Genomic DNA, 26,778 nt, shown 5'->3' on the forward strand with positions numbered 1-26,778 from the left:
GGATTATTTTCGTTATTGTGTTATGTGTTAAAGATTATTCTAAAGATTTCCAAAAAGATAGAAAAGAAAGCATTTTTATTAAAAACCATTCACCCCCTCTTGGTGTTGAGAAACAAGACATAACATTTCTTATAATTGACACCAGAGCTGTTTTCAAAAATTGCTCGAAAACGAATCGATTAAGTTTTCTATGAAATCAATTAATTTTATTTTGATGGCCTTTGTTTCTCTGATCTGAAGTAAGAGTGAATTTAATGATGATTTCCTTAATGCTACCTGTAAAAATAAATGCAATTCTATCATTAACAATTCTAGTGAGTTTTTCAAAATAGGAACTTCTCGAAAATCTTTTCAAGAAGGAGAAAGTAGCACCAACACTCTAAAATCTGACGATAAGGGATTAAATATGTTGGCAGAAAAGTTTACTAGATTCTTGAAGGCAAAGAAAACTGATATCAATTATAAGGATGTTCGAGAGCTGCGCAAGGACCAAAATCTACATCGAACTGGTCTTAGTATGATGGTATAATCAACCACTGCTGAAACATGTGCAGAACAAGAGAAAAAGCAATCGATATGGTATCTGAATAGTGGGTGCTCTAGACGTATGACAGGTGATCCGACCAAATTCATTAGTCTTTCTCACAAAACAAGCAGCCACATTACATATGGAGACAACAATAAGGGTAAAGTTGTTGGAATTAGTAAAATCCAAACACCATCCTTTTATGTGATTGAAAATGTGTTGCTTGTTGAAGGTTTAAAACATAATTCCCTAAGTATAAGTCAACTCTATGGTAAAGCTCTGAAAATAACTTTTGAGCCTAACCATTGTTTTATTTGTAATGGTGCAACAAATGAACTTCTACTGATTAGAAAAAGGTGTAACAATATCTATATGATTGACTTTAGAAAAACATCCTTGAAACTGGTTGTATGCTTGTTGTCTAAATATGATGATGCTTGGTTGTAGCATAAAAAGTTAGCTCACATTTATATGGTATAGTTAAATAAACTTGTCTCTAAGAATCTTGTAATTGGTCTACCAAATATAAAATATGTTTCTGATAGGCTTTGTGATGCTTGTCAAAAGTGAAAGCAAACAAAAGCATCCTTTAAAACTAAGAGACAAATGTCTACCACTAGACCTCTTGAGTTGCTTCATATGGATTTGTTTGGACCCTCAAGAATCAAAAGCCTTAGTGGAAATCTTTATGATTTGGTAATTGTAGTTGACTTTTCTGTATATATCTGGACTTTTTTTCTTGCTGTCAAAAGTGAAACTTTCAGGATATTCAAGAAGTTTGCATCTATGATACAAAATGAGAAAGACCTCAAGATCAAGTCAATCAGGAGTGATCATGGCAAGGAATTCCCAAATGAAAGCTTTGACAACTATTGTGCTGAAATGGGGATATCTCACAACTTCTCGACTCTCTTAACTCCTTAGCAAAATGGCTCGGTAGAGAGAAAAAATAGAGCCTAGGAGGAGCTTGCGCGGACTATGCTAAATGAGAGGGATATGCCAAAGTGCTTCTAGGCAGACGCTGTCAGCACTGCTTGTTATGTGCTCAACAGGACAATCATTAGACCAATATTGAAGCTTACACCTTATGAGTTGTTCAAAGGGAGAAAACCAAACATCACACATCTGATTTAGCAGCAAGTGCTTTGTGCTCAACAATGGTAAAGAGAGTCTTGGTAAATTTGATTCAAAAGCCGATGAGGCTATTTTCATTGGTTCCTCTAGTTCTAGCAAAGCCTATAGAGTATATAATAAAAGAACCTTATGTGTTGAGGAATATGTACATGTTGCATTTGATGAATATATTGACAATGCTATTAACAAAATGCATTCTAGAAAGTGTATAGATGCAGGTGATTCTACAGGGGAAGAATAGGAAAGTGAAGAGACTCAAATGGATCAAAGTCCATAAGTCACTGAATATCCTCCCAGAACTGAGCCTGTGAAGGAATGAAAGACTCCAAGAAATGTTTCAACGAGGAATATCATAGGTGATATTTCTAGAGGTGTGTCTTCTCGAAGACAACTCAACCAGTTTTGCATGAATGTAGCTTATGTGTCCCAGACTGAGCCCAAAAACATTGAACGTTCACTATCAGACGAGAACTTGTTCATTGCAATGCAAGATGAGCTTAATCAATTTTAGAGGAACAATGTTTGGGAACTTGTTCCAAGGGAAAAGACTCAACAAGTCATTGGTACAAGATGGGTTTTTCACAACATGAGGGATGACTTTGGAGAGATTGTCAAGAACAAAGCCATATTAGTAGCAAAAGGATACTTCCAGGAGGAAGGAATCGATTACGATGAGACTTATGCTATTGTGGTTAGACTGGAAGCTGCGAGAATTCTCTTAGCTATTGCATCAATGATGAAGTTCAAGTTATACCAGATGAATGTGAAGAGTGTTTTCCTGAATGGCTACATCAAGGAAGAAGTATTCGTTGAACAATCCCCTGGCTTCCAGGATTTTGAATTTCTAGATCATGTGTTTAAACTAAGAAAAGCTTTGTATGGATTAAAGCAAGCACCAAGATCCTAGTACGAGATATCGAGTGAAGTTTTAATCAAAAAGGGTTTCCTAAGGGGTAAAGTTGACTCAACTCTCTTCATTAAAAATTTTGGTAAAGATCAATTATATGTACAAATATATGTTGATGACATTATATTTGGATCTACTAATCCACTTTTATGCAAGGATTTCTCAAAAATTATGCAGGATGAATTCGAAATGTCTATGATGGGAGAACTGACCTACTTTCTTGGACTACAAGTCAAACAAGATGAGAATGACATCTTCATACACTAGTCACTGCATTGATATACTGAAGAAGTTTAAAATGAGTTAGTGCAAAGAAGCAGCCACACCGATGGAAACAAATTGCTATCTAGACCTGGATGAGAAAGGTAATTCTGTCGATCAAAAGCTATACAGAGGTATGATTGGTTCGTCACTTTATCTCACTTCCAGTCGTCCTGATATAATGCATAGTATTTGCCTATGTGCTAGGTTTCAATGTAACCCAAAAGAATCATACCTTACTGCTGTAAAAAGAATTTTGAAATACCTAAAGGGAACTAGAAGTCTTGAATTCTGGTACCCTAGTGGTGCAAATCTTTTTCTAGAAGGTTGTGGTGATTATGACTTTGGTGGTTGCAAACTAGATAGGAAAAGCATCAGTGGAATATGTCACCTTCTAGGTTGTTCTCTAGTGTCTTGGCAATCAAAGAAACATTCTTGTGTGGCACTGTCCACCACAGAAGCCGAGTACATTGCAGTAGGAAGTTGTTGTGCTTAGTCTCTTTGGATAAAGAGTCAACTAGAATACTATGACATACTTTTAAATCATATACCTTTGAAATGTGATAACACAGGTGCCATAAATTTAACAAAAAATCATGTACTTCATTCCAAAACCAAGCACATTGAAATAAGGCACTTTATAAGGGATCACATTTTGAAAGGAGAAATCAAAATTGAATATGTGGATACCTTACATCAATGAGCTGATAATTTTACAAAGCCTCTGAATAAAGAGAGATTTTATACTATAAGGAATGAACTGGGAATACTTTATCAAAACTACATAAAATAACACTGATTATATATGCTGAATGAGTTGTATGAGTGAAAAATTAAAAAATTCACTATCAAATACTTCTTTACACACTCATACTCAATTGACGATTCTATCATTTCACAATTGTACTTTATCTTTGTACTAACACTCAACAAAGTTGAGAAGAATTTTATATGCAGGTTTGTTACTGAACATAATATACTTAGATGAATTTGCATTGATCTGAAATGAACTATAAGTGGCTCTGCATATATTAATCGACTGCAAAAGTAGTAAAATCGATTAATCCTCGAGAATGTGGTTTGAATTTCTTTTCTACTAAATCATATATTCTGTCACATTCATTCTGATGACATATGATTTCATGCATTCTTATACTCATTATATCATATCCATTGTTAATCATTTTGAGTATTCTAAATGTTGCGAACTAAAGTCCATTGACTTCAAGCATTACTTATTACTCTGATACATTTTAGTAAATCTGCTATATGCTTGAATCTGATTTAGCAATTCTTAATATGTTACATACCTGATACATTCATTACTGTTAGCACTACTACTATTAAGGGGGAAAATAGTGAAATTAGAGTTATTGCATAATGATAGGGGGAGCATCAATTTCTGATATTGATATGTAAAAATACATATTGATGTATCTCTAGATGCTATTTTTTTTCAAATTCAAGATACATTTTTTGTTAATGCCCAAATAAGGAGAAATTAGTGAAATTAGAAATTGATAAAACTGAAATAACTGGTAGAACAATTTATGGTTATGCATCATGGTTGTGTTGTACATTATGGTTGTGCATAATAAAAAAAGGTGAAGATTGTTGATAGGGGGAGCAATGTGAATGCTAAACCCAATCCCTTATGTGTTTGGATTTTGATGATAACAACACATATATGTTTCCATGACAACAACATAAATGTTTCTTTATGTTTAAGACATATATTGCCTGAACTGTTTGGGTTGTATGGTCATATAAGTGTTTGCATCTGTTATGCATACTCATGTTTTTATTTTTTAAAACCACTTTCACAAAGTAGATCTGTATGAAGCAATCGATTACAGTGGTTATGTAATCAATTAAGTTCATCAGATAGCTAATGCTTAAACTATGACAAACTACAAAGTTTTAATTGATTACATTATATGTATAATCGATTAAAATTTGTGTCTTTTCTAACACTTGTTTGCTATGTGTTGTGATGGGTTTTGAGAAGAAAAAGATTTCAGAATTGTCTAAGTGTAATACTTAACCGATTACACTGTTTACTTAATCGGTTAAGTCTGGTATTCTTTGAAAACAATTTTTAAGAGATGTTCTAACTGTCACAATGGTCATATTTTCAAATAATCTAACTTACAATTTATGCGCAATTGATTACATTAATTGCTTTGGACGTTTATTGGTTAATCAACTACGACACGTTAAGGTGTTTACTTTCTTGATCAGAACTTTTTTTGCAATCAAGAGATTATGGTGTCCTTGTGCGTGTTTCCAGGAAGAAGAACTTGTTGTTCTTGTGACTTTGAGAAGGGTCTCATAGGAGTACTACAGAGAAGAGGATTTTTCTCTCTGCACGGTGTGTTTTTACTATATTAGATTGGTGAGTTAGAGAGAAGATTACATTTGAGAGGTGTTCTCTAAAAGCCTTGCTGTAAAAACTCAATTCTTTATAGTGGAAGGTCTTTCAATCTAAGGTTGATTGGAAGAGACTGGATATAGGCATTGAGGCCGAACCAATATAAAAAACTGTGTTTGTTTTCTATCCTTAAACTCCTTTACTGCATTATTTTCATTATTGTGTTATGTGTTAAAGATTATTCTAAATATTTCCAAAAAGATAGAAAAGAAAGCATTTTTATTAAAAACCAATTCAAAACCCCCCCTCCTCTCTCTATCTTGGTGTTGAGAAACAAAGCATAACATTTCTTACAAACTCTACTACATCTTGCATTTCCCTCCTATATCCACTTAAAAATTTAGCTACCTTATCCTCTTCACTTTCAAATTATAAATTCACTTTGAGGAGTAAAGACTCCATCAACTTGTCATAGTCATTCACACACATAGATCTTTGTTGAAGCTTGTAGAGCTTCAAAAGACTCCATCAACTTGTCATAGTCATTCACACACATTAATCCTTTATTATCCATCCAAAAAGCCACGAGTTACTCGTCGTAAGCTCATACACAACTGATGCCATCAAGTCATGACATATCCCTTAAATTCTACCAATGTTAAATCTATTTGCTTTTGATCCTCTAGTTGATGTATAACAAAAAATTGGTGAAATTTTTGCTCTCACTCTAGGTAAACATTAGGGTCATTATATCCTTTGAACTTGGGGATATGGATCAATGTTGGTGGCTTCCTTGGTAGAGAATTGTGCCTCCTATCATCTCCATGATAATGCCTTCTTTGCCTTCCACCATAGGACTCCTCATATTGAGGACTTCCTTCTAGCCTTCTCTTTATCTTGTTCTCTAGCTAGTCCCTCGTTTCTTTTTGTTGCCTCTCTAATTCAAGCCTTTCGATTTGGTCCTTGAGTTGTGTTTCACTTTCTTGCTTAACTTCTAGGATTTGATTTATGTTTTCTCTTCTAGACACCTTCAATTGTTGAATCAACTTCACCAAGGTCGATACATTGTTGTGTTGTTAAATCAAGGCTTCTCCTTGGCTAGGTGTGTAATTTAATGGTGATTCTTCTTCCACTTCTCTAATAATATCATTCAAATTCATGATTCCCTACAAGAAAAAGCTTAAGGTCGAGACAACCAAACACAAAAAGGGGGTTAGTTGATAAAAACTAAGACAAAAAACTACACCAAAACAACAACGTCAAGTGTGTGGATTTCCTCACAACCTGTAATAGGCTAGACTATCACTCAAGCTCTCAAGAAAAGAAACACAAGCCAAAAAAAATTTAGCATAAGAAAACATGATATATTAGAATAACCTAGGCTCTAGATACCAAATGATAAAGACCTATTTAAGAATTAGCAATATATGGTGTGATGTTGATTAAACAAGCACAAGGAAGATCTCCACTAGATTTTGAGATAACTAATGTTATCTAGATGTGAAGATTCATTTCCAAGGATCAAAGAGAAGAGGAGAAGTTCAGTTAATGGAAAATTATCACAAGAACACAAAGGAACGTAAATGGCCAAAAGTAAATGAACATAAAAGTAATAAAAGAGGAGGAAGATGGGAAAAAAATGGAAGATAGAAGAGGGAGCTCTTGATGAAGCCACACCACTTAGGGAGGCATTAAAGCTCACCAACCAAATATTAGTGGTGTTATGCCACTTGAGAGCTATTTCAAGATAAGGTTTGAGGAAGAAGACATTCATTGTAACGCCCCGATTTTAGGGTGTTGCTAACAGATTGACAAGTGTACCAAATCGCACAAGTAATATAAAATGGTAAGACCAAGTATCGTATCCCAGAGGACTCTCGGCACTAAACAGTCGTGTAATAAATTAATTAATGAAGACTTAAAATAAACGAGATCATTTTGAGATGCAAAAGCATAAAATAAAATATGAATGCAAATTGATCAATAGTAGAGTAACACAGAGATGAACGTATGTTGTTTAATATGAGATGAATATGTTGGTGGCGTTAGATTTCACCAAGTTCCCTCTCATGTATATAAGAATTTCTCTTTATGCATTAATGTTAACGTCACTCACTAAAGTACTTAGAACCCAATCCCTTGGAGCAATAAGTCTGCCTTAATTCCTAGTTCGTGCAATTCCTAGCGTTCCTAGAAAATTAAGTTTGAAGATCAAGAGCTTAAGACGACCAAGTACTCATACCCTCATCCCTGAGAAATATTACCCTTCGGAGAATTCAACAAGAACCTGAATTGTAAGGAACCTCCCAGCACTCATGCAATTCATAAATCATGCGACTAAATGAGTTAAATAGAGCAAGCATTAAAACAGATGAATTCCCTAACAATTAATGAATAAAACATATATGATTAAGAATCAATTCAAATAAATGAGAGTTCACAAGGTTACACCATTCCCCCACAACAAATAGAGTTTAGTTCCCCATAGACATGGAGAAACTATATGAACAATGGAAAAGCATGAGATACTAAAACCCTAAGAGTAGAAGAGGAAGCTTGCGCCTCCAGATCTACCTTCAGATAGTAGAAGAGTGTGTTGTTGTGTTGCTCCAGCCAGAGATACAAAACCTAGAGCGCCTGGGTCCTTTAAGAAGAGTTAGAACAAAGTATAAACAGGGTCCGGTCCAAAAGAGTCGAAACAAAGCAAAAATTGGGTCGGATCAGCAACGCGCGACGCTCGGGCGCCCCATTTAGGGCGCCCGGGCGGCGGACGTTGATTTCCGTAGGGCTTGAGCCTTCAATTTCGCCCAAGCTTCAAGGTCCGACGCCTGGGCGGCCTAGGGCGCCTAGGCGGCATACGTCGATTTTTCCACGCTCAAGCCTCCTGCAGGTCACCCAAGCTTCATGCGGTTCCCTCTTCTAGTGCTTTTCTATATCCTTAGCACTTCATCTCTGCTTCCTATATTAACTCATTTTATATCAAAACAAAGGGAATTAGTCAGAAAATCATCAAATTAACCTCAACTCTCTTATTCACACAACTTAATGAAAAAGCATGAGTCCAAGCAAGTTTCTAAGTCAAAAAGGGTGTATTTAGTATCAAAATTACATCACAGATAACAGTATTTTAAACCGTTATCAGGTGTCATGAATCGTATGTAAAGTAAAATGTCTCAAAATCCTTTTAATACGAAACACAATACTAATTAAAAATTTCAACATTTAGAACGTGCGAAATTAAAAGAAGGTTCTAACTTTACCAAATAACTTATCCAATTACAAAATCCAGAAATTTATAAAATAAACCAAGAAATAAAATAAACCCAATTACAATGGTTCTAAAATTTAAAGCACAAAACTTTAGATAAACCAAGATTGTTCCCTATTCTCGCATCTCTATCATGTATCTGGAGCCTTTGCAACAACCCATGCTCCTGTATAACCAAGACACACACAACTACAAACACAAACAAATATGGGTAAGTTACCATTAACACAGCCAATAACCATAATATATACATAACAAGTAAGCACAACTTAAGAACAACTGTCATTTATAATGCTATCTTTACTAACATAATCATTTCTAAACCATGATCATCGTCAGCATCCTCATCAGTCATATCATAACTCTACCAACAATGTTATCATTATCAACACCGTCTACAAACACATTGTCGTTACAAATCCCAAACCTCATCATGAAGAACCTTGGTATATCTGTTGTACCCAACCATACCACATGTAGCTTCCCCATAAAAGCGCGTAACCAAATCACTTGTAGTTTCCCCAAACAGGCTCATAACCATGCCACTTGTAGCTTCCCCATATAGGTTTGTTCAAGTCATCCCACCCTCACGACTAAACAACATGTTTCCCTGCTCCGCAAAGACTTACAAGTAAAAATGTCGGCACATCGTGCACTAGGTCCTATACTCAGCAACAAGACGGAGACTAGACAAAACATCAATTCTCCAATACAAAGAAGGTGCAACACTCGAATGTCACTCTCTTTTCGCACGCAAGGCCAAAGAGAACACATATCCCGTATCACATGTTAGATAGTCCAAACTCAGGATTTACTTGGAACAAGATAGACATGTCCCTCTCCTGAGGTGTATATACCACTAACAAGACCTCAACTTCACCCTTAAGTATTAAAATCATAACAACTTCAACGAGACACATACAATAGTTAAAAGAAATATTATCTACACCTTTCTTATCAATCACACATCAAGATATAAAAAGTCATCTATGTTCCAATGTGATCTCAATATAAGATTCCACTAAAACAATAGGTCACAAAAATATATTACTCAATATCAAGTCAAAAACAATAAATCACTTATTAATCCAATTACTCATTATAGCCTCACTATTTTCCTTTTCAAACCCAATTAATTTTATTTCCATTTTCATTTCCAATTAATTTTATTTCCAATTTCATTTCATTATTAGCTAAATAAATAATAATAATTTTATTTTCAATATTATAAAAATTATTATTATAAATTAATGTTTTCGTCTTTCTCCTTTTACAATTTTTTTTTATTAATTAATGTCAAAATTATGAGTCCGGCAAACCAAGCTAGGTCCAAACTTTAGGCCCCGCAGGCCGAGCTATTTAGGACCAGACTGAACCAGCCCAAGGTCCAACGTCGTCGGTAACCACCGCGGCTCCTCATCGCGAGCAAAGGAAAATCGAAACCAACTGTCACCGAAAAGAAATTGTGTTCACCACACTATTTTTCCTGAAGATGGAAACCACCACGGCTAGGCCATCTTTGACCATGAGACCCACCCCTCTGTTCGCGATAGTCTTTGCATCAAGTCCAAACACAGAACAAAGAAGAATTTGAGAAATTTACTAAAGATAACACAATCATCGATAATATCGGATGAAGGAGGATCCCTGGTAGGTGATTGTTAGGGAGAAGCAGTTTGAACAGTAGCAGCAAATCTAAGAGGGCGACCATGTAATGCATAACGCCTATCAATCTTGTGGCTTAGCTTGCCACAATGGCCACACTTGAAACGTCCTTTTATCGACTTGCGAGAGTGATTACGATCATGACGTTGAGATGCCAACATAGAGGAAATAGGTATATCATTGATGGGTTTACTAGTTACAAGCAAAAAGAGTAGAACAAGTAGAAGTCAAAGTGGAAAAAACAGGTAAACCCAAAATTTGATCACGAATATGAGAATATTCATCAGCAAGGCAGTGCAACGCCAATAACACGAAGAACTTTGACCGTTGCTTTATTTTTTGGGCAGGAGTAGAGGCAGGAGGCATTACTTCATTACATTCATGAAAAAGAGCATGAATTTTACCCACATAATCAGTCATAGAGTCCTGATGCCGAGGAGCAACAACATTGAAAAGATCATGACAAACACCATAAAGATGTTGAGTATCAATCATATATAATAATTTGGCGTGTTCCCAGATTTCAAAACATGTTTCGTAGGAACGAAAAATTTGTTTTAAAGAGGAGTGAACGGTACCTTTGAGAACAATTCGTAATTAAGCATCAATTTTCAACCAACAAGTATCGCATTGGAATAAAAAACTATCACATTCTGATTAATATGGCGAAAGTGATCATGAGAGCGAGTATGGACTTCGATGGTAACGATCTTGATAGCGTTGTGGTCACTTGGTCGAGACGAGCGAAATCGTAGATGCCAATTAAAACTTATATCTTGACGATAATGACAATGACGATGACAATGACTCTAGCTATGACAACAAAATCGTTGAGTAAAAAACAAATCTCATACACTAACTAGAGAAAATGGTCTTTATGTTTACAACATCCATATTCATTTTCACACAAACCAATTTTGTATAGAAAACACAAAATTATTCCAATTTTTATTGTGCTGATGTGTTTACAAATGGTCAAATTACATAAAGTGAGGAAGGTGTCCACTTTTAGTGTTTATCTCTTAAATTGTTTCAGATATCGTATAATTGTACTCTGAGTTGTGAAGCAAAAATGAGCATTACTTTGGATCTTCCCAGTATCTCAACGTTGAAGTTGTACTTCCACCAACCTAAGCTTAGAGTTACAGATCTAATTAATTAAGTATGATGCTACTGAAATATTAATAGATGTTCATGTATGTCAAATGATAGCTTATAAGTCTTAATTTCCTTTTAATACAATGATTAAACTATACACTAAGTTTAGAAGATCTACAAAAGAAATTATGAGGCTCGTAAACTCACCTACTTCAAGCCCTTCAACACATCCTAACTTTATAACTTCCACAAAAACAATACTTTACACCAAATGACTTATCTAACAAGGTACCATAATAAAAAAAATAAAAATAGTTACAATCTAACCTACAAATGTTACAACTATGGAAGAATGACAATTCAACACAACCACTCTTTCAATAAACTGTTTCACAATGAAAGCACTACAATACAAAACCGTAAATAAGTAATGTAAATCAACTAATTACATCTAATTGAAATTGTTAATCAAAACATCATCTACAATTCCTTACAAATAAAAATTAACAATGATACCGAACAAACGATGAACCACTGGAAATAGACTCAACTTCTTCACCTAAGCTTACAACGTTGAAGAATCATGCGACAACATTAAACTACTTTAATATTTATATGATGCAACATATGATGAAATGATTTTTGACCTACAATATAATACATTGACCAATCCAACATCTTAAATTCCAAAGATGTATCTATCTATTTCAATTATATTATGTTCTATTAATTTCGTGTACTTTCTTTTCATACATATTTGACGATCAAATAAATAAAATTTTAATTACTCTTAACTAAATAATAAAGTATTTATTTATTAAATATAATTTTATATATAATTTAAATAAGTCATTCCATATATTATTACATAAATGTATCATTATACTAAAATATATTTTTCCAATTATATTCATTATTAATAATTTCTTTTAACTTTTATAACAAAATTTATGACATAAAATAATTTTAACAATTATTTAAAATATATTCACATTTCCAATTTATTATTTAAAACCTTTAAGAACTCCTTTTAATTTCCATCATCATTTAAAAAATTAATTAACATCATACACATTTATTAAAATAATTATAACAACAATCTATATATTATTTACAAAGCCAATTTAAAATTTATCTAGTTTAAGACACTTTATTCTATTACTTATTTTATTATCCACAAATCCAAATTTAAATTATATTAAACACTTTCTATTATATATTTTAATTTCAATTTTTAATTTTGAAAATTTTCCTCCCCTCTTTAAAAATAATTTTCAAAATAAAATAAGAAATGCCAGATCAGAATTCAGTTTTCTAGGAATTGAATTGGACTGGTTTTCCAGGGGGAAATACAAAGAAAATTGCCAGAATTTGGCTTCCTAAAAATCAAATTCTGGCAATGTACATATAACTATGCTAATGATGTAAATATTCTATACAATATGCTACATGAATAAATTTAACACCAAAGAGTGTCATTTGGGGAAAAAAATAATATTATGACATCTTTCACTATGAGGCACTGACATTAACAGGATGGACCATTATGCCAGGCAAAAAATATTAATTACCAAGGCAACTAGTCAGAATCTTCATCCTCAAAAACAGGAATTCTACGAAAACGAGCTAAGGAGCGAACATCTGGATTGACGTTTCTATCTGGCATTACTGATCTCTTTTGCTTCATTGAAAAACCACATCCAGAAACAGAATCATATAAGCCCCCCATGCTCATCTCCTTTCTGGTGTTAGCACTTTCATTCAGAAAGCTGCAAAACAATCCCTCATCCCCCATTAATATCAATCCAAACCAATTAGTAAACAATCACTATATTACCTGCTCTCTACAGTATATTCAAAACATATACCAAAATGAACAAGAACATCTAAGTTGACACTTCGCCTTACAGTTAGACAGGATGGTCCCAAATAGAGCTGTTCAACAATACCTGAACTAAACTCAATTGAACTTAACTAAGATACTTGATCCTTTTCTTTTTGTAAAAGCTAAACTAAATTGCTTTATGGATCAGTTTTTAAAAGCTAAATTGTTCATAGATTGATCTTCTCAAATTGAATTGAATTATTCTCATGAGACTTAAAGAAACATGTATGATATATGACACAAATTTAAAACTAAATTTGTTAGAAACAAAACATTGATATTTGTTAGATATATTAGATATCTTATATTTTATCTTTTATTTTCAGTTTATCAGTTCATATGTTATTGATTACTTCTTGATCCTTCACCCCTCCATCTTTGCTTCACACCCAATTCGGATCCGGCAGTTTCTTGATTACTTCTTGATCCTTCACCCCCCCCCTTCGATCCGGCAGGTCGGACCAATTTGTTAGGTTCCTGGGTTTGGAACCTAACAAGAACTCAATTAAAAGATGGAGACAGAAAGAAAGAATGGGTTTCCTGTATTATTCACAGTAAAAGAGACCTCTTTACAAGAATGAGTTGGAAGCATAACCTCCCTGGCTGAGGGCATAACCCCTCTTTACAAGCTAAAACGCCTGACTTTACACAAAGTATATTTGATACCCCCTACAGAGTTACAAGAGCTCTATTTATAGCAGCTCTCACCCGCTCCCCCCTTTACAACCGACACCCCCATACCCTTAACTTCTAAACTCATCTATTCTATCATCCTATATCCTAACGTCGAGACCATCCTCATCGAAGCTCCCATGCGCCCTCACATGCCCCTCGCAATCTTATGCTTTCCCACTGCGCATGGCAGCACGTCCCTGTTCCTTTTCAACAATGATCACCTACACTAGGGTCACCTCATTCTCCTCTTCCAAGATTTATGTTTATTGCCTTGATTAGAGAATCTTGAATTTTTAGCGTTTTTCTCTCTCCTGTTCAACCATAACTTCTTCTGCTACTTCTACTGATACCTCTTCAGCCAACATAGTGTCTGACCTATCAGTTTGTACTAAATATGTCAATGTACACTTGTCTATTGATAAGTTAGATGAAACTAATTAAACAACTTGAGCATCAGACATTAAACTTTGGTTTGAGAGTCAGGGGCATCTTAATCATCTTACTTAGAGTGACTCATACTCCTCTTGAAGAATTTTCCCGTTGGAAGAAAATTGATGCTAAGTTATGCATGGTCCTTAAGAATACCATTCACTCTTCTTTAAAACAAATGTTTCGTGCTTACGAAACCTATTCTAAAGTTTAGGAATAGAAAAATTATTATACACCAATGACTAACACCTGTTCTAAATGGTTTGCTATCTCTCATTTATCATTACAAATTGCATCAAAAATAGGGAAATTTTGAGAAAGATGTTCACTTCTAATGAATGGAGAAATAATGATAGGATACTGGGTGATAGGAGAGAAGGCAGGGGAGCTGAACGGTAGGAGGAAAAGGGAAGCAAGCCAAACGGTGGGAGGCGGTGAAGAGCTGGAGCCAAACAGTAGGAGGCAGGGGGAAGCAAGCCGAGCGGTGGAAGGTGGTGAAGAGTTGGAATCGAATACTAGGAGACAGGGGGAAGCAAGCTGAACGGAAGGCGGTGAAGAGCTAGAGCCAGTTGAAGAGTGACTATCCTAACTGGGACAACAGTTAGGATGGGTGGAAAATAATTATGGTAAATAAGGCCATATCCTAGGGAAATATTTAGTATAAGTTAATTATAGTAAATAGAACTATATCCTAGGGAAATATTCAGTATAAGTTAATTATAGTAAATAGAATTATATTCTAGGGAAATATTTAATATAAGTTAATTATAGTAAATAGAATTATATTCTAGGGAAATATTTAATATAAATAAACCTAGATGCTATTGTTTAGGGCATGCTTTTGATTATTGAGTTTTGTGACAGGCGGCTACAGTTCTGTGAGGGAGGTTATGCTCCCAGTTATCTTTGTTTACTTTTGTTTATTCAGATATTACCATCAATAAAAGAAATTCATTCTCATTCAGTCATTGTCTTTTCTACCTATTGTGACCATGTTTAATTTACATCTCCGACTCGGATACGTAACAAATAACAAGCTATCTAAGGAAGCTAAGGGAGGGAGGCCACAAAAATTGTTCTTATGGCTTCATTTTGGAATCATGTGATATTTACTCTCAAAGTCATGGTTCTTATTGTTCATGTGCTTCGTCTAGTGGATGTGGAAAGAAAAGCAAGTATGGGCTATATATATGAAGCAATGGTGAAAGCCAAGGAAACAATAATGAAGTCATTCAACAACAATGAAAGTAAATAAATGATGTATTTACAATCATTGATAATAGATGGACATGTCAACTTCATCACCCCTTGCATGCATCTGGTTACAAATGGATCATATCCTTGCATCAACAAGTTGGTGCCAAGTAAGATGTGCAGCAAGTCTCACTGGTAATGATTTTGCCAAAGAATCATGGAAGACCACAACTCCACTTAGAATGCTTTCTAAATTACAGTAAGATATAATGGTTACATTCTAAGTTACTTTCTTTGCTTTTGTAACTCAATGGTGGAAGAATTATGGGCATGCAGCTCCCAACTTACAAAAGCTAGCAATCAAGATTTTAAGTTTGACATGTAGTTCACGGGATGTGAGTGCAATTGGAGTGTTTTTGAGAAAGTAATAAGACATGACTCATTTCATTATTATCTTATTTGTAAAGTGTAGAAAGAAATTAATTCACATTTTACTTATTCATAATGCAAGTCATTCAAAGAAAAGGAATAGGCTGAACCACAAAAGGTTGCATGATTTGGTTTACACAGTATAATCAACAACTTGCTCAAAGATACAATATTAGGGATGAAATAGACCCTATTGTATTGAATGCCATTGATGAATGTAATGAGTGGTTAGTGGTAGAAGTTGATGATGATAATGATAATGAAGAGGGGGGAAATGAGTTGGTTTTTGATGATGATCCCACTCTTAATTAGGCAACTGTTTAAGAAGCTTCAAGTATTGGAGAACCAATAGTTTATACAAGGAGACAAGCAACCAATAAAAGAAAGCAACCATCAAGTGGTGGCATTGTTATTGGATCTTCTCATGCTTATGAGAAAGGTCCAGGTGCAACTCCAACTCCAAAACCAACAGGGAAGGGTAAAGAGAAGACTCAAATTGGGGTTTAGAATGAATTGCATGATAGCTCTGATTCTAATTTTGAAAGATTACTTAACTTTGACAAGAGTCTCTCAGATGGGGAAGAGAAGGGATATACCCCATTGTGGTGTTTTGACATGATGTTATGATTATTTGAATTTTTAGACATAATATCATTACTTTTCCATTAGAATTATATGTGGTGGTATTATATTTCTTTTTAGCGCAATGTTTCCGTCATAACCCGTCATGGTTTTCATTATAATTTTATAAAAGATTATTGGGTCGCCAATATTTTTCGTTGTCAGATATCGATAACACTGGTTATTACAATTTTTATATCAAACATCCACTGTTAGGGAGTTAATTGTATATAGGAGGAGGGGTAAAGTCACAGAGTCTAACTGCCAAGGCAGTTAGGAATAGTTTCTGTTAGTGCTGTTAGTGAGTGATATAAAAGGGGGATTAGTGGTTGGTGGAGGGGAGTTTTGGAGTGTTATTGTTTCGCGGGAACTCTTGTAGTTCTTTGGAGGGAGGTTAAGCTCTCGGGTTACGTTGTAACACCATTCTTGTTGATTCTTTTCAATAAAAGGAGGCTGTATAATTCAGAGAATTTGTCTTTGTGTGTTCTCGAGTGTTTTTCCATAGGTTCTTGATCACAAGAACCTATCATTTGGTCCGACCTGCCGGATCACGAAGGGGAGGAGCCAGCAATGGGGAGCGAGACGGAGGGAAGGTTAGATAACTTGGAGATCACGGTCGAGGGAATCAAAGATGAGACCGCGGCAATCAGACGCGACGTGCAACAATTGATGAGGATGATGGGGGGAGTTTCGAACCATCAAGGAGGTGGTTCTGAAGGGAGTAGTAGTTCGGTGAACGAGAACCCAGGGAGGGGCGATACTGGGGGAATCGCGGGCAACTGGCGGAAGAAGGTGGAACTGCCATCATTCGAAGGCGGAGACCCATACATTTGGATTAATCGGGCTGAAAGATTTTTTGACATTCAGAAGGTAGCCGAGGAGGATAAGGTCGAACTCGCTTACATTAGTATGGAGGGAAGCGCGCGTTATTGGTTCAAATATTGGCGGGATAAAACCAGAAATCGGACGTGGATGGGTTTGAAGGATGGGTTGATCAATCGATTCGGTGGTGGGTTCCGGGGAACGGTTTACGAACAGATGGCCACCTTGACGCAAGAAGGAGCGTTGGAAGAGTTTGTAAGGAGTTTTGAGATGCTACTAGGTCAGACCCAGGGCCTATCGGAGGAGCTGATTTTGGGTTTCTTTCTGGCGGGGTTACGTGAAGATAATAAAGGCCAGGTTAGAATTCAGAATCCCCCTGATTTGATGGTCGCAATCAGAGTTGCGAGAGACGTGGAGGACGCCATAAACCGTGCATGCGGAGGAGGTTGGAACGGGCTCAAGATGACCCACAGGGGTAATCGAACTGCGACGGCGATAGTGAGGGCTGATGGAGATCGCAGTATCACGACGAGGGCTGGTGGGTTAGAAGGAGCGGGTACGACCAGGAGAGAAGGTGTGACGGTGGCTAATAGCACCAATGCGAGGGCCAATGGCTCGGCCGGAGGAGAAAATAAGAATCGAATGGTCAAAAACTTACCTTATCCAGAGTATCTGAAGAGGAGGGAAGAAGGGAGGTGCTTCCGATGCGGAGGGCCGTTCGCACCGGGTCACCGGTGTGCGGAGAAGGGCTTGAGAGTACTGCTTTTGGCAAAGGACGAGGAGGGCGAGTTGGAGGAAAACGCTGACCTTGAGACGAAACCTATGGAGCTCTCGGCTTGCTCGGCGGAGGGTCTAACGCCTCCCAAAACCATGAAACTGATCGGGCTGATAGGAGAAAAACGAGTGGTAGTCTTGATCGATAGCGGAGCCAGCCATAATTTCATCAGCCGGAAGGTGGTGGAGGAACTGAGGCTTCCGGTAACAGAAACGGCCACATACGCGATGAGTTTAGGTGATCGGGATAAGATAAGGGCCATGCTGGAGTGGGAAGAACCCCAGAATTTGAAGGCATTGAGAGGGTTTTTGGGCTTAACGGGGTATTATAGGAGGTTTGTGCCGAAGTATGGGGAGCTAGCTAAACCTCTCACGGAGTTGTTGAAAAAGGGAAAGTTTGAGTGGTTTGAGGAAGCCCGGGCAGCTATGGGATCTCTAAAGAGGGCAATGACAACGGCGTCGGTGCTAACACTGCCCGACTTTACACAGGAATTTCATGTGGAGTGTGATGCTTCTGGGAGTGGAGTGGGCCCTGTATTGATGCAACATAAGAAGCCCATTGCTTTCTTCAGCAGGGCATTGTCTGAGGGGTCTCGATCTAAGTCAATTTATGAGAAGGAGTTAATGGCGTTGGTTATGGCCATCCAGCATTGGAGACCATATCTATTGGGGAGGAGGTTTGTGGTTTATACGGATCAGCGCAGCCTCAAATATTTGTTGGAGCAAAGAATAACGACGCATAGCCAGCAGAATTGGATAGCCAAATTGATGGGGTATGATTTCGAGATAGTTTATAAATTAGGAAGTTCCAACAAGGTAGCAGACGCCTTGTCTCGTAAAGAAGAAAGGGGTACAGAGGAGGGAGAACTACGGGCACTTTCCAGGCCTTATTGGCATGACTTTCAAGAGGTTTTAAAAGAAGTAGAAGAAGATGACATGCTGCGAAAGATTATGGATGATCTCAAAGGGGACCCAACGAGCCATGAAGCATACACGATGGAGAATGATCGCCTTCACTATAAAGGACGATTGGTGTTATCAGCTAAATCGAGTTGGATTCCCAAGCTTCTAGCGGAGTTTCATGTGACGAGTACAGGAGGCCATTCGGGTGTGTTTCGTACTTACCGGAAAATTGCCCAATCACTATATTGGCCAGGAATGAAGAGGACGGTGACTGATTTTGTCGTGGGGTGTGTAATTTGTCAACAGCACAAGTACCTGGCTGCCTCTCCTCAGGGTCTTTTGCAGCCATTACCGATCCCACAAGCCATTTGGGAAGAAATAAGCCTTGATTTCATAGTTAAGCTACCCAAGTCACACGGGTCTGACGCAATACTGGTGGTAGTTGACAGGCTGAGTAAGTATAGCCACTTTATTGCTTTGAAACATCCTTATTCGGCTCGCACGGTTGCAGAGAAGTTCGTTCAAGAAATAGTGAGGTTACATGGGATCCCCATGTCAGTAGTCAGTGATAGAGACCCCCTGTTTTTAAGTATATTTTGGAAAGAGCTCTTCAGGATGCAGGGTACTCAGCTTAGTATGAGCACCGCATACCATCCTGAGTCGGATGGCCAGACTGAAGTGGTGAACAGAATTTTGGAGGGGTATTTGAGGTGTTTTTGCTCAGAGCAACCGAGGAGTTGGAAGTTGATGCTTCCTTGGGCTGAGTACTGGTATAATACCAGTTATCAAAGTGCAGCCAGGTGTTCCCCTTTTGAAATAGTCTATTGAAGAGCACCTCCAGCTTTGAGTCGGTTTATTCCTGGGGAGACAGCGGTGGAGTCGGTGGTTCAAGATTTGATGACAAGGGATGAAGCTTTGAAACAGCTTAAAATGCATTTAAGGCAAGCACAAGAGGCGATGAGTAATCAGGCAAATAAGAAAAGGAAAGAATCAGACATTAAGATAGGCGATTGGGTCTATTTAAAGATTAGGGCCCATAGACAATCATCCATGCCAACTCGCTTACATCCGAAGCTATCGGCAAGGTATTATGTACCCTTTGAAGTATTACAACAGATAGGGAAAGTTGCATTTCGGTTGCAATTACCAGAGGCAGCCAGAATCCATCCCATATTCCACGTTTCCCAATTGAAGAAAGCTGTGGGGGAGAAGAAAGTGGAAAAAGAGCTTCCAGCTGAGTTACAAGCAGATGGACCAATGTTTAGACCAGCCAAGGTGCTGGACAGGAGAACTCGACAACTGGGAACAGAGGAAATACCCCAAGTTTTGATAGAATGGCAAGAAGGGGGACAAGAGAGTGCCACATGGGATGATGAGGTGACTATACAAGAGCAATACCCGGAGTTCAACCTTGGGGACAAGGTTGTTGGAGGAGAGGGGAGTAATGTTAGGGAGTTAATTGTATATAGGAAGAGGGGTAAAGTCACAGAGTCTAACTGCCAAGGCAGTTAGGAATAGTTTCTGTTAGTGCTATTAGTGAGTGATATAAAAGGGGGATTAGTGGTTGGTGGAGGGGAGTTTTGGAGTGTTATTGTTTCGTGGGAACTCTTGTAGTTCTTTGGAGGGAGGTTAAGCTCTCGGGTTACGTTGTAACACCATTCTTGTTGATTCTTTTCAATAAAAGGAGGCTGTATAATTCAGAGAATTTGTCTTTGTGTGTTCTCGAGTGTTTTTCCATAGGTTCTTGATCACAAGAACCTATCACCCACCCATTGGTTTTCCAATCATACTACTATATATACCAACTTCAAGATTGATGAAAAGAAAAATATTAAATAAAATAAATATAAGAACTGGTTTATTACACTTAAGCATCAATTTTTCAATCATATTATTTCGTCTTTATGATTACACACCTGAACTGTACCTATTGGTTTCCACTATAATGCGAAAGTATACTATTTTTAGTAAATAGAATTTATACATACAAGACTTTAATCCTTATACTTGACACATTTTTCTTTTACTTTCTATACTCCTCAATTCGGTTCCTACATAAAAAATATCTACAAATTGGTCCTACCATTTGATGAACTTATAACAACATTAGAGCTTACTTTTAAGTGGGGATCAAAACAAAAAAAAAAAAAAACAGACGTGTTACAATCAAAATGCATAGACTAAAAATAGCAAGGACCAATTTGTAAACATTTTGTAAACATAGAGACTTTGTAGAGTATACTAGTAAAGAACCATAGGGACCAAATTAAAGGCTATATAAAACCAAAAATAGCAAGGACCAATTTGTAAACATTTTGTCATTTAACAACTAAACTAAAGAATTTTTTTCGTATAAAGAGTAACAAAAAAATGTCAAGTTCAGAGGGAATTCTTAATTTAAACAATTTTATATTATAGCAACTTCAGTAGCAAAATTTCACAAGGGTAGGATCTGGTCTAGAAGTCATCTATTCTAGATTGACCAAATCACTCTAGTAAAGCAAAATGCAGGATATTAGCTTGAATTCTAAAAAATATATTAGTTTAGTCAAATCACTTTGTTAAACAGAGGACTTGCTAAAAGAATAAAAAATTGAAATATATGCTGTTAAAAAACTTATTTGGAAAGGGTAAATGTGACAAATACTAGCAAAAAAGAGAGACTATTTGCAACTCATTATAGACATACCGTTCTCGAATTATTTTAAAAGCCTCTTTTGTAGCATATGGCAGGCCAGTCTTTGGATCACGATATCTGTATTATTCCAGAGAGAACTCCTTAACAATATGTCGGTAAAGTGGGAATAGACTAAAGAAAATCTTTCAAATGATGTGATTATAATCAATGACAATCATTATTCATAACAGTAGTAGATAGTAATGATGCAATTTGAAAATTCAAGCAAGAACCACCAGTGTTGTAATAAAAAAGAAAGCATAATCTGACCCAATTTGATCAGAAAAAGAAAGTGGAAACAATTTGCCATATAATTCATAAGACCGATTGTTCCCAGCAAGGAAAGCATCTCTAAACTTCCCATCCCCCCAAAAAAAAAAACCAAAGTCCCTAATGACATATAAATAAAAAGAATACAAGCTATCCAATGGAAATTTTAACAAAGAAATGCAACATTAGGAAAGGAAAAAGCAAGAACTACCAAATCGATATACGAGATCTTACTTGGCAGGCAAACCAGTAATCGCACAAACAGGTTGTTCTGGATCTGAAAAAAGTTATAAATATCATAAAAAATTGTAAAATAATGTTACATAGAGACATATTTTGCTTGATCATAAAGAAAAAAGAAGGTTAAAAATACTTCATTGAAGCTTTATCTTCAAAATAGAAGAAACTAAAAAAAAAAAAGAACAGGCACGTTATTCTTCATATTTGTTTTATTTAATACTTTTGGTCCTACCAGGTGTTTCCCTTAACTCGCCAGACCAGAGACTAACCTCACATGCGAGTGTTTTATTTAATTATTTATATTCCATATCTAATGGTGCTTTTAGTATGTTATATGTTACGTACCTGAGTACTAAACCTAACCAGAACAACCTCTCACACACTCACAACACGAAACAGAACAATGAACGAATGACAATGAACGAATGAATTTCTTTTATTGATGGTAATATCTGAATAAACAAAAGTAAACAAGGATAATTGGGAGCATAACCTCCTTCAATTACTTAGGAGCATAACCTCCCTCACAGGAGCATAGCCGCCTGTCACAAGACTCAATAATCAAAAGCATGCCCTAAACAATAGCATCTAGCTTTATTTATATTAAATATTTCCCTAGAATATAATTCTATTTACTATAATTAACTTATACTGAATATTTCCCTCGGATATAGTTCTATTTACTATAATTAACTTATATTGAATATTTGCCTAGGATATAGCTATATTTACTATAATTAACTTATACTGAATATTTCCCTAGGATATGACCTTATTTACTATAATTATTTCCCGCTCATCCTAATTGTTGTCCTAGTTAGGATAGTCACTCTTCAACCGATCGGCTCTAACTCTTCACCGCCTTCCATCGTTCGGCTTGCTTCCGTTTGCTCCTACCGTTTGGCTCCCCTACCTTCTATCCTATCACCCAGTATCTTATCATTATATGTTGCGCAGTGTGCCAGAATGAGCCCAGGAACAGTGGAAGAACGAGTGAAACATTGGTTGCAAAACACACCTTCTAGACGAAGATCCAAAACACACAAAGCAAGATAGAAAGAAAGAATTTGTCTCGTATCATCCTCTACGCTATCAACAAGATAGCAGCACTCAAATAGAGTGTTACGAGACTATTGCAAGTTAGATAGAAGCACCAAATAGCTCCTAACTAACTGCACAAAATAGTTATACAAACATAAACTTGTTAGTACACCACCTAATAAGCATGAATACCGTTGGATTATATAACCAAATAGACACTTCTTATAAGCAACATAGTCTATCAAATCATCTAAGCTATCAGACTCTAGATGCTCTCATCCTAGAGAGTAGTTCATTACACAAGATCCTACATTATAATTATAGAAAGAAGGTACAAATCTTTTATAATCACGAATATCTAGATTATATATGTATTATTAGGAACATTTTTATTTATTCTTGAATAATATCTTTATTATTAGAAAATACCAAATCTCCTCTACTTATTGTATTGATTTTTTTTCTCAATATAAATAAACCATTTATGTTGTCTCAAAAACACATAATTTCAACGTATGTCTCTCCATTTCCTATAGTTTAAGATAGTATTCTACCACAAAGTGTAGAGGAAGTAAAATTCACACAAATGCCTGAATTTTAGTCAATATTCTCATATGGCCATCTTTTATGTGGAATGTAGGAACTCTTGGTATGTTGCAATAATAATACAAAAAATACCCAAGCTTGATTCCTGCTGAGTGAAGTCAGCTACATTGTTTCCATCATTGACCTTGATCATGTTGGGATGTATGATGAGAGTTGTATAAGGAAAGCTGTTAGTTAGTTAGCCCATTAGTTTGTTAGAGTGTTGGACTACTTAGTTAGCTAGAAGAGCTCACTTATAACTATAAGGGAATCAAAATTTTGGGAGGGTATTCTTTGAATTTGACAGTTACAGTGAGTGAATCAAATGATCTTTTGGGAAGGAGAAGCCCTTGGGGAGAATTACGTTCTTCATATCTGTTTTGTTCTTCAATACAGGTCTATTCTTTTGATTCTATTCTGCAGTTTCCATCTTTTTTTTTTCTGAATTTCTATCGTATTATATCATATATTCACAAAGCTGTGTACCTTAAAATTCTTCTTAACAGTTTTTCAAGTCTCATCACACTGTTTCTGACCTCCTCCTACCCATTTATAAATTGGTGTCATCTTATCTTAACTTCACATTTTACCTGGGGTGGGTGGCAGTCGTCTGCTCTCACATCCCAGAACTATCTTCATCAACTGTCCATTACCCTATTTAGTTGCCATACCAATTTTCCCACTAATGAAGCCATCATTTTTATTTATAGAAGTTACACCACCAACTTCTTCCAAATGAACTCATTCCCTAACCTATTCAAATTGATATATCCACTCATCCACCGCTTCATTCTCATTTTTTCAACCTTGACTTTTGTTTATGATTGCACTTTATTGCCCAGGTTTCTGATCTACATACAAAATTGCATATTTAACTATAATTTGGCAAATCTTCAATGTCAACGTAAGGCTTTTTAGGGTCGTAGAAACACCTTAAACGTTTCTCTTGTTCATATATTCTATTTGGATTATTTTACAACTGAATTACATCTAAAGCACTCTGTTTTTGGTACTGCTATACTACCATCCACTATCCCAATCATGATTAAACTCCACATATTTTGTCTTTGAGCTACTGAATCAAAATCCACTGGTCTCCAAATAACCAAAACATTTCTTCGCAACTCCAACATAGCATTTACTATCTCTCTAATCTAAACTATTAAAATGATATCACCAGCAAAATTCCAGAGAGTTTTCTCTATTACAGCAAAAAATTGTATGGGTAACGATTCAAACCTCAATGCATGTAGATGTTGTCATCAGTAACTAAATTAGATTGAATCAGAAAAAGAAAAACACTATTAATTGGTCAATGTAGTATGAAAACAATGCTTTAACAATTTCGCTGGAAATTTAATTTTCACTCACTGCAACATTAATGCATAAAGGAACATTATATACAATATTTTTCAACATAAAAGTAAACCAAATTGTCAATCTTATTTCAACACGTGTTTAGAGGGACTCACATTGTACAGGCCCAGTGGAAATCTCTGAGTGGAATGATGACCCTTTAATGAACTCTAAATAGGAGCAGCCTGGGAAACATTAACAGATAGCCGGATGAAAAATGACAACAGCAACCAATATTAACAAAATAAGAATGTAGGTATAATGCAGTGCCTGTCCCAAGACACTATCATTATAGGAATCGTACCATTTTTTGAAATGTACTGTATCTGTGGACCATTATAAACATTTTTATGCACAATTGCTCTTCTCTTAACCTCTTCCTCTCTGGCTAAAACACGCTCCAAATTGCGCAAATTCATGATCTCTACAAAGTCAAAATTATAATTTAAACACTGAAGGACATTCGGAATTCAAACAAGACAAATACGCAATCAGTAGATGTTAAAGAGTTGTAATCTTAACCTGTTTGAGCAGCTTCTAAAAGCATCTCCTCTTGTGTCATCCTCTTCTCCTCGCCTTCCTTTTTCCTTTTGACTGGCTGAACCCCCAAAACCCAAAAAAATAAATAAAACCTTCTCAGACCAGAGGATCGTAACTTTTCTAAGGTGATAACGAAAACAAAACCTTTATCCCAGAAAATAAATAAATGAATAAAGTTCCACTGCCCCAATGTACAAAGTTGAATCACAGGTAAATAGTACAACTAAAAATCATTAAGGTTATCTCATGAGCATATCCCAGATGAGTTTAACAAAAGGAAACTACCATCTATAAAGAAATCACATGCAGTGAGAAAAATGAGAAGAGAAAGAATGGACCTTGATAGTGGCTTGGAGGGCTGCACGAATGGCATCTCTCTCAGCTTGGCGAACGATGACAGAAGTCCTAGTGGACTTCCTGATCATTCTTTCCCCAGTCTCATCCTGCTGATCCTCAGCAGCCTTCCCAGAATGCTCATCCTCCTTCGGAGAACCTTCCAATTTCGATAAAGTTTTCTTCTTTTTCTTCTTCACAGCCAGAGTCTTCCCAGGAAATACCAGTCGCTTCTTTTTATGCATTCTTTCAAACACAAACAATACAATCAGAAACAGAAAAGGCAGGGAAGGAAGAGGCAAGAAAATGGAGAGAAGAAACCTGTCCTCAGCGTCATATTTGTCAGGCTCCTCTTCCTCGGGCTCCGTCTCCTGAAGAAAGTGTTGAATCAATGGCGTGAGTGTGAAATTACAAAAAGATAAGAAGAAGAAAAAAAAAACCAAAAGGGTTTGTGAAATACATCTTCGTCGAAATCAGAGTCAAACTCATCGGCGATCTCAGGTTCCTCTTGGTAGTTGTCGTCCTCTTCCTCCTCTTTAAGAGCTTCCTGGTTCCAGAACAATTCATCTTCTTGGATTTCATCGTCTAGGAGTTTGGTTAATCTCTTGCCTCGAGTGGCTCGGGACGCACGATCCAGCAGGACAACATCGTCGCCTGATTTCTCCATGCCCACCACCACCAAGAACTTCAGTCACAGTAAAAATTGGGTTTTTATTTTTGTTCTTTTATCTATGCAAATTGAACAAAATTGAAATTACATTGAGCTTTTATTTA

At 36.3% G+C, this 26,778-nt stretch overlaps 1 protein-coding gene and 1 pseudogene across 1 annotated transcript; one reads left to right on the forward strand and one right to left on the reverse strand.

The window, feature by feature from the left end:
• Positions 1 to 12,527: 12,527 nt before the first annotated feature.
• SWC2 (DNA binding protein SWC2) lies at positions 12,528 to 26,778 on the reverse strand. Its single transcript, XM_047293637.2, has 9 exons — positions 26,465 to 26,778; positions 26,326 to 26,375; positions 26,010 to 26,250; positions 25,654 to 25,729; positions 25,436 to 25,555; positions 25,248 to 25,316; positions 22,144 to 22,186; positions 21,652 to 21,717; positions 12,528 to 12,999 (listed from the first exon to the last, which is right to left on the reverse strand). Exons 1-9 carry the CDS (start codon positions 26,669 to 26,671, stop codon positions 12,810 to 12,812), a joined length of 1,062 nt encoding a protein of 353 aa, XP_047149593.1. The 5' UTR covers positions 26,672 to 26,778; the 3' UTR covers positions 12,528 to 12,809.
• LOC148205960 (uncharacterized) lies at positions 13,014 to 16,349 on the forward strand (annotated as a pseudogene).

The sequence above is a fragment of the Vigna umbellata genome, chromosome 1 (assembly GCF_029865625.1).
Source record: "Vigna umbellata cultivar VRB3 chromosome 1, Vumbellata_1.0, whole genome shotgun sequence".
Taxonomy (NCBI): Eukaryota; Viridiplantae; Streptophyta; class Magnoliopsida; order Fabales; family Fabaceae; genus Vigna; species Vigna umbellata.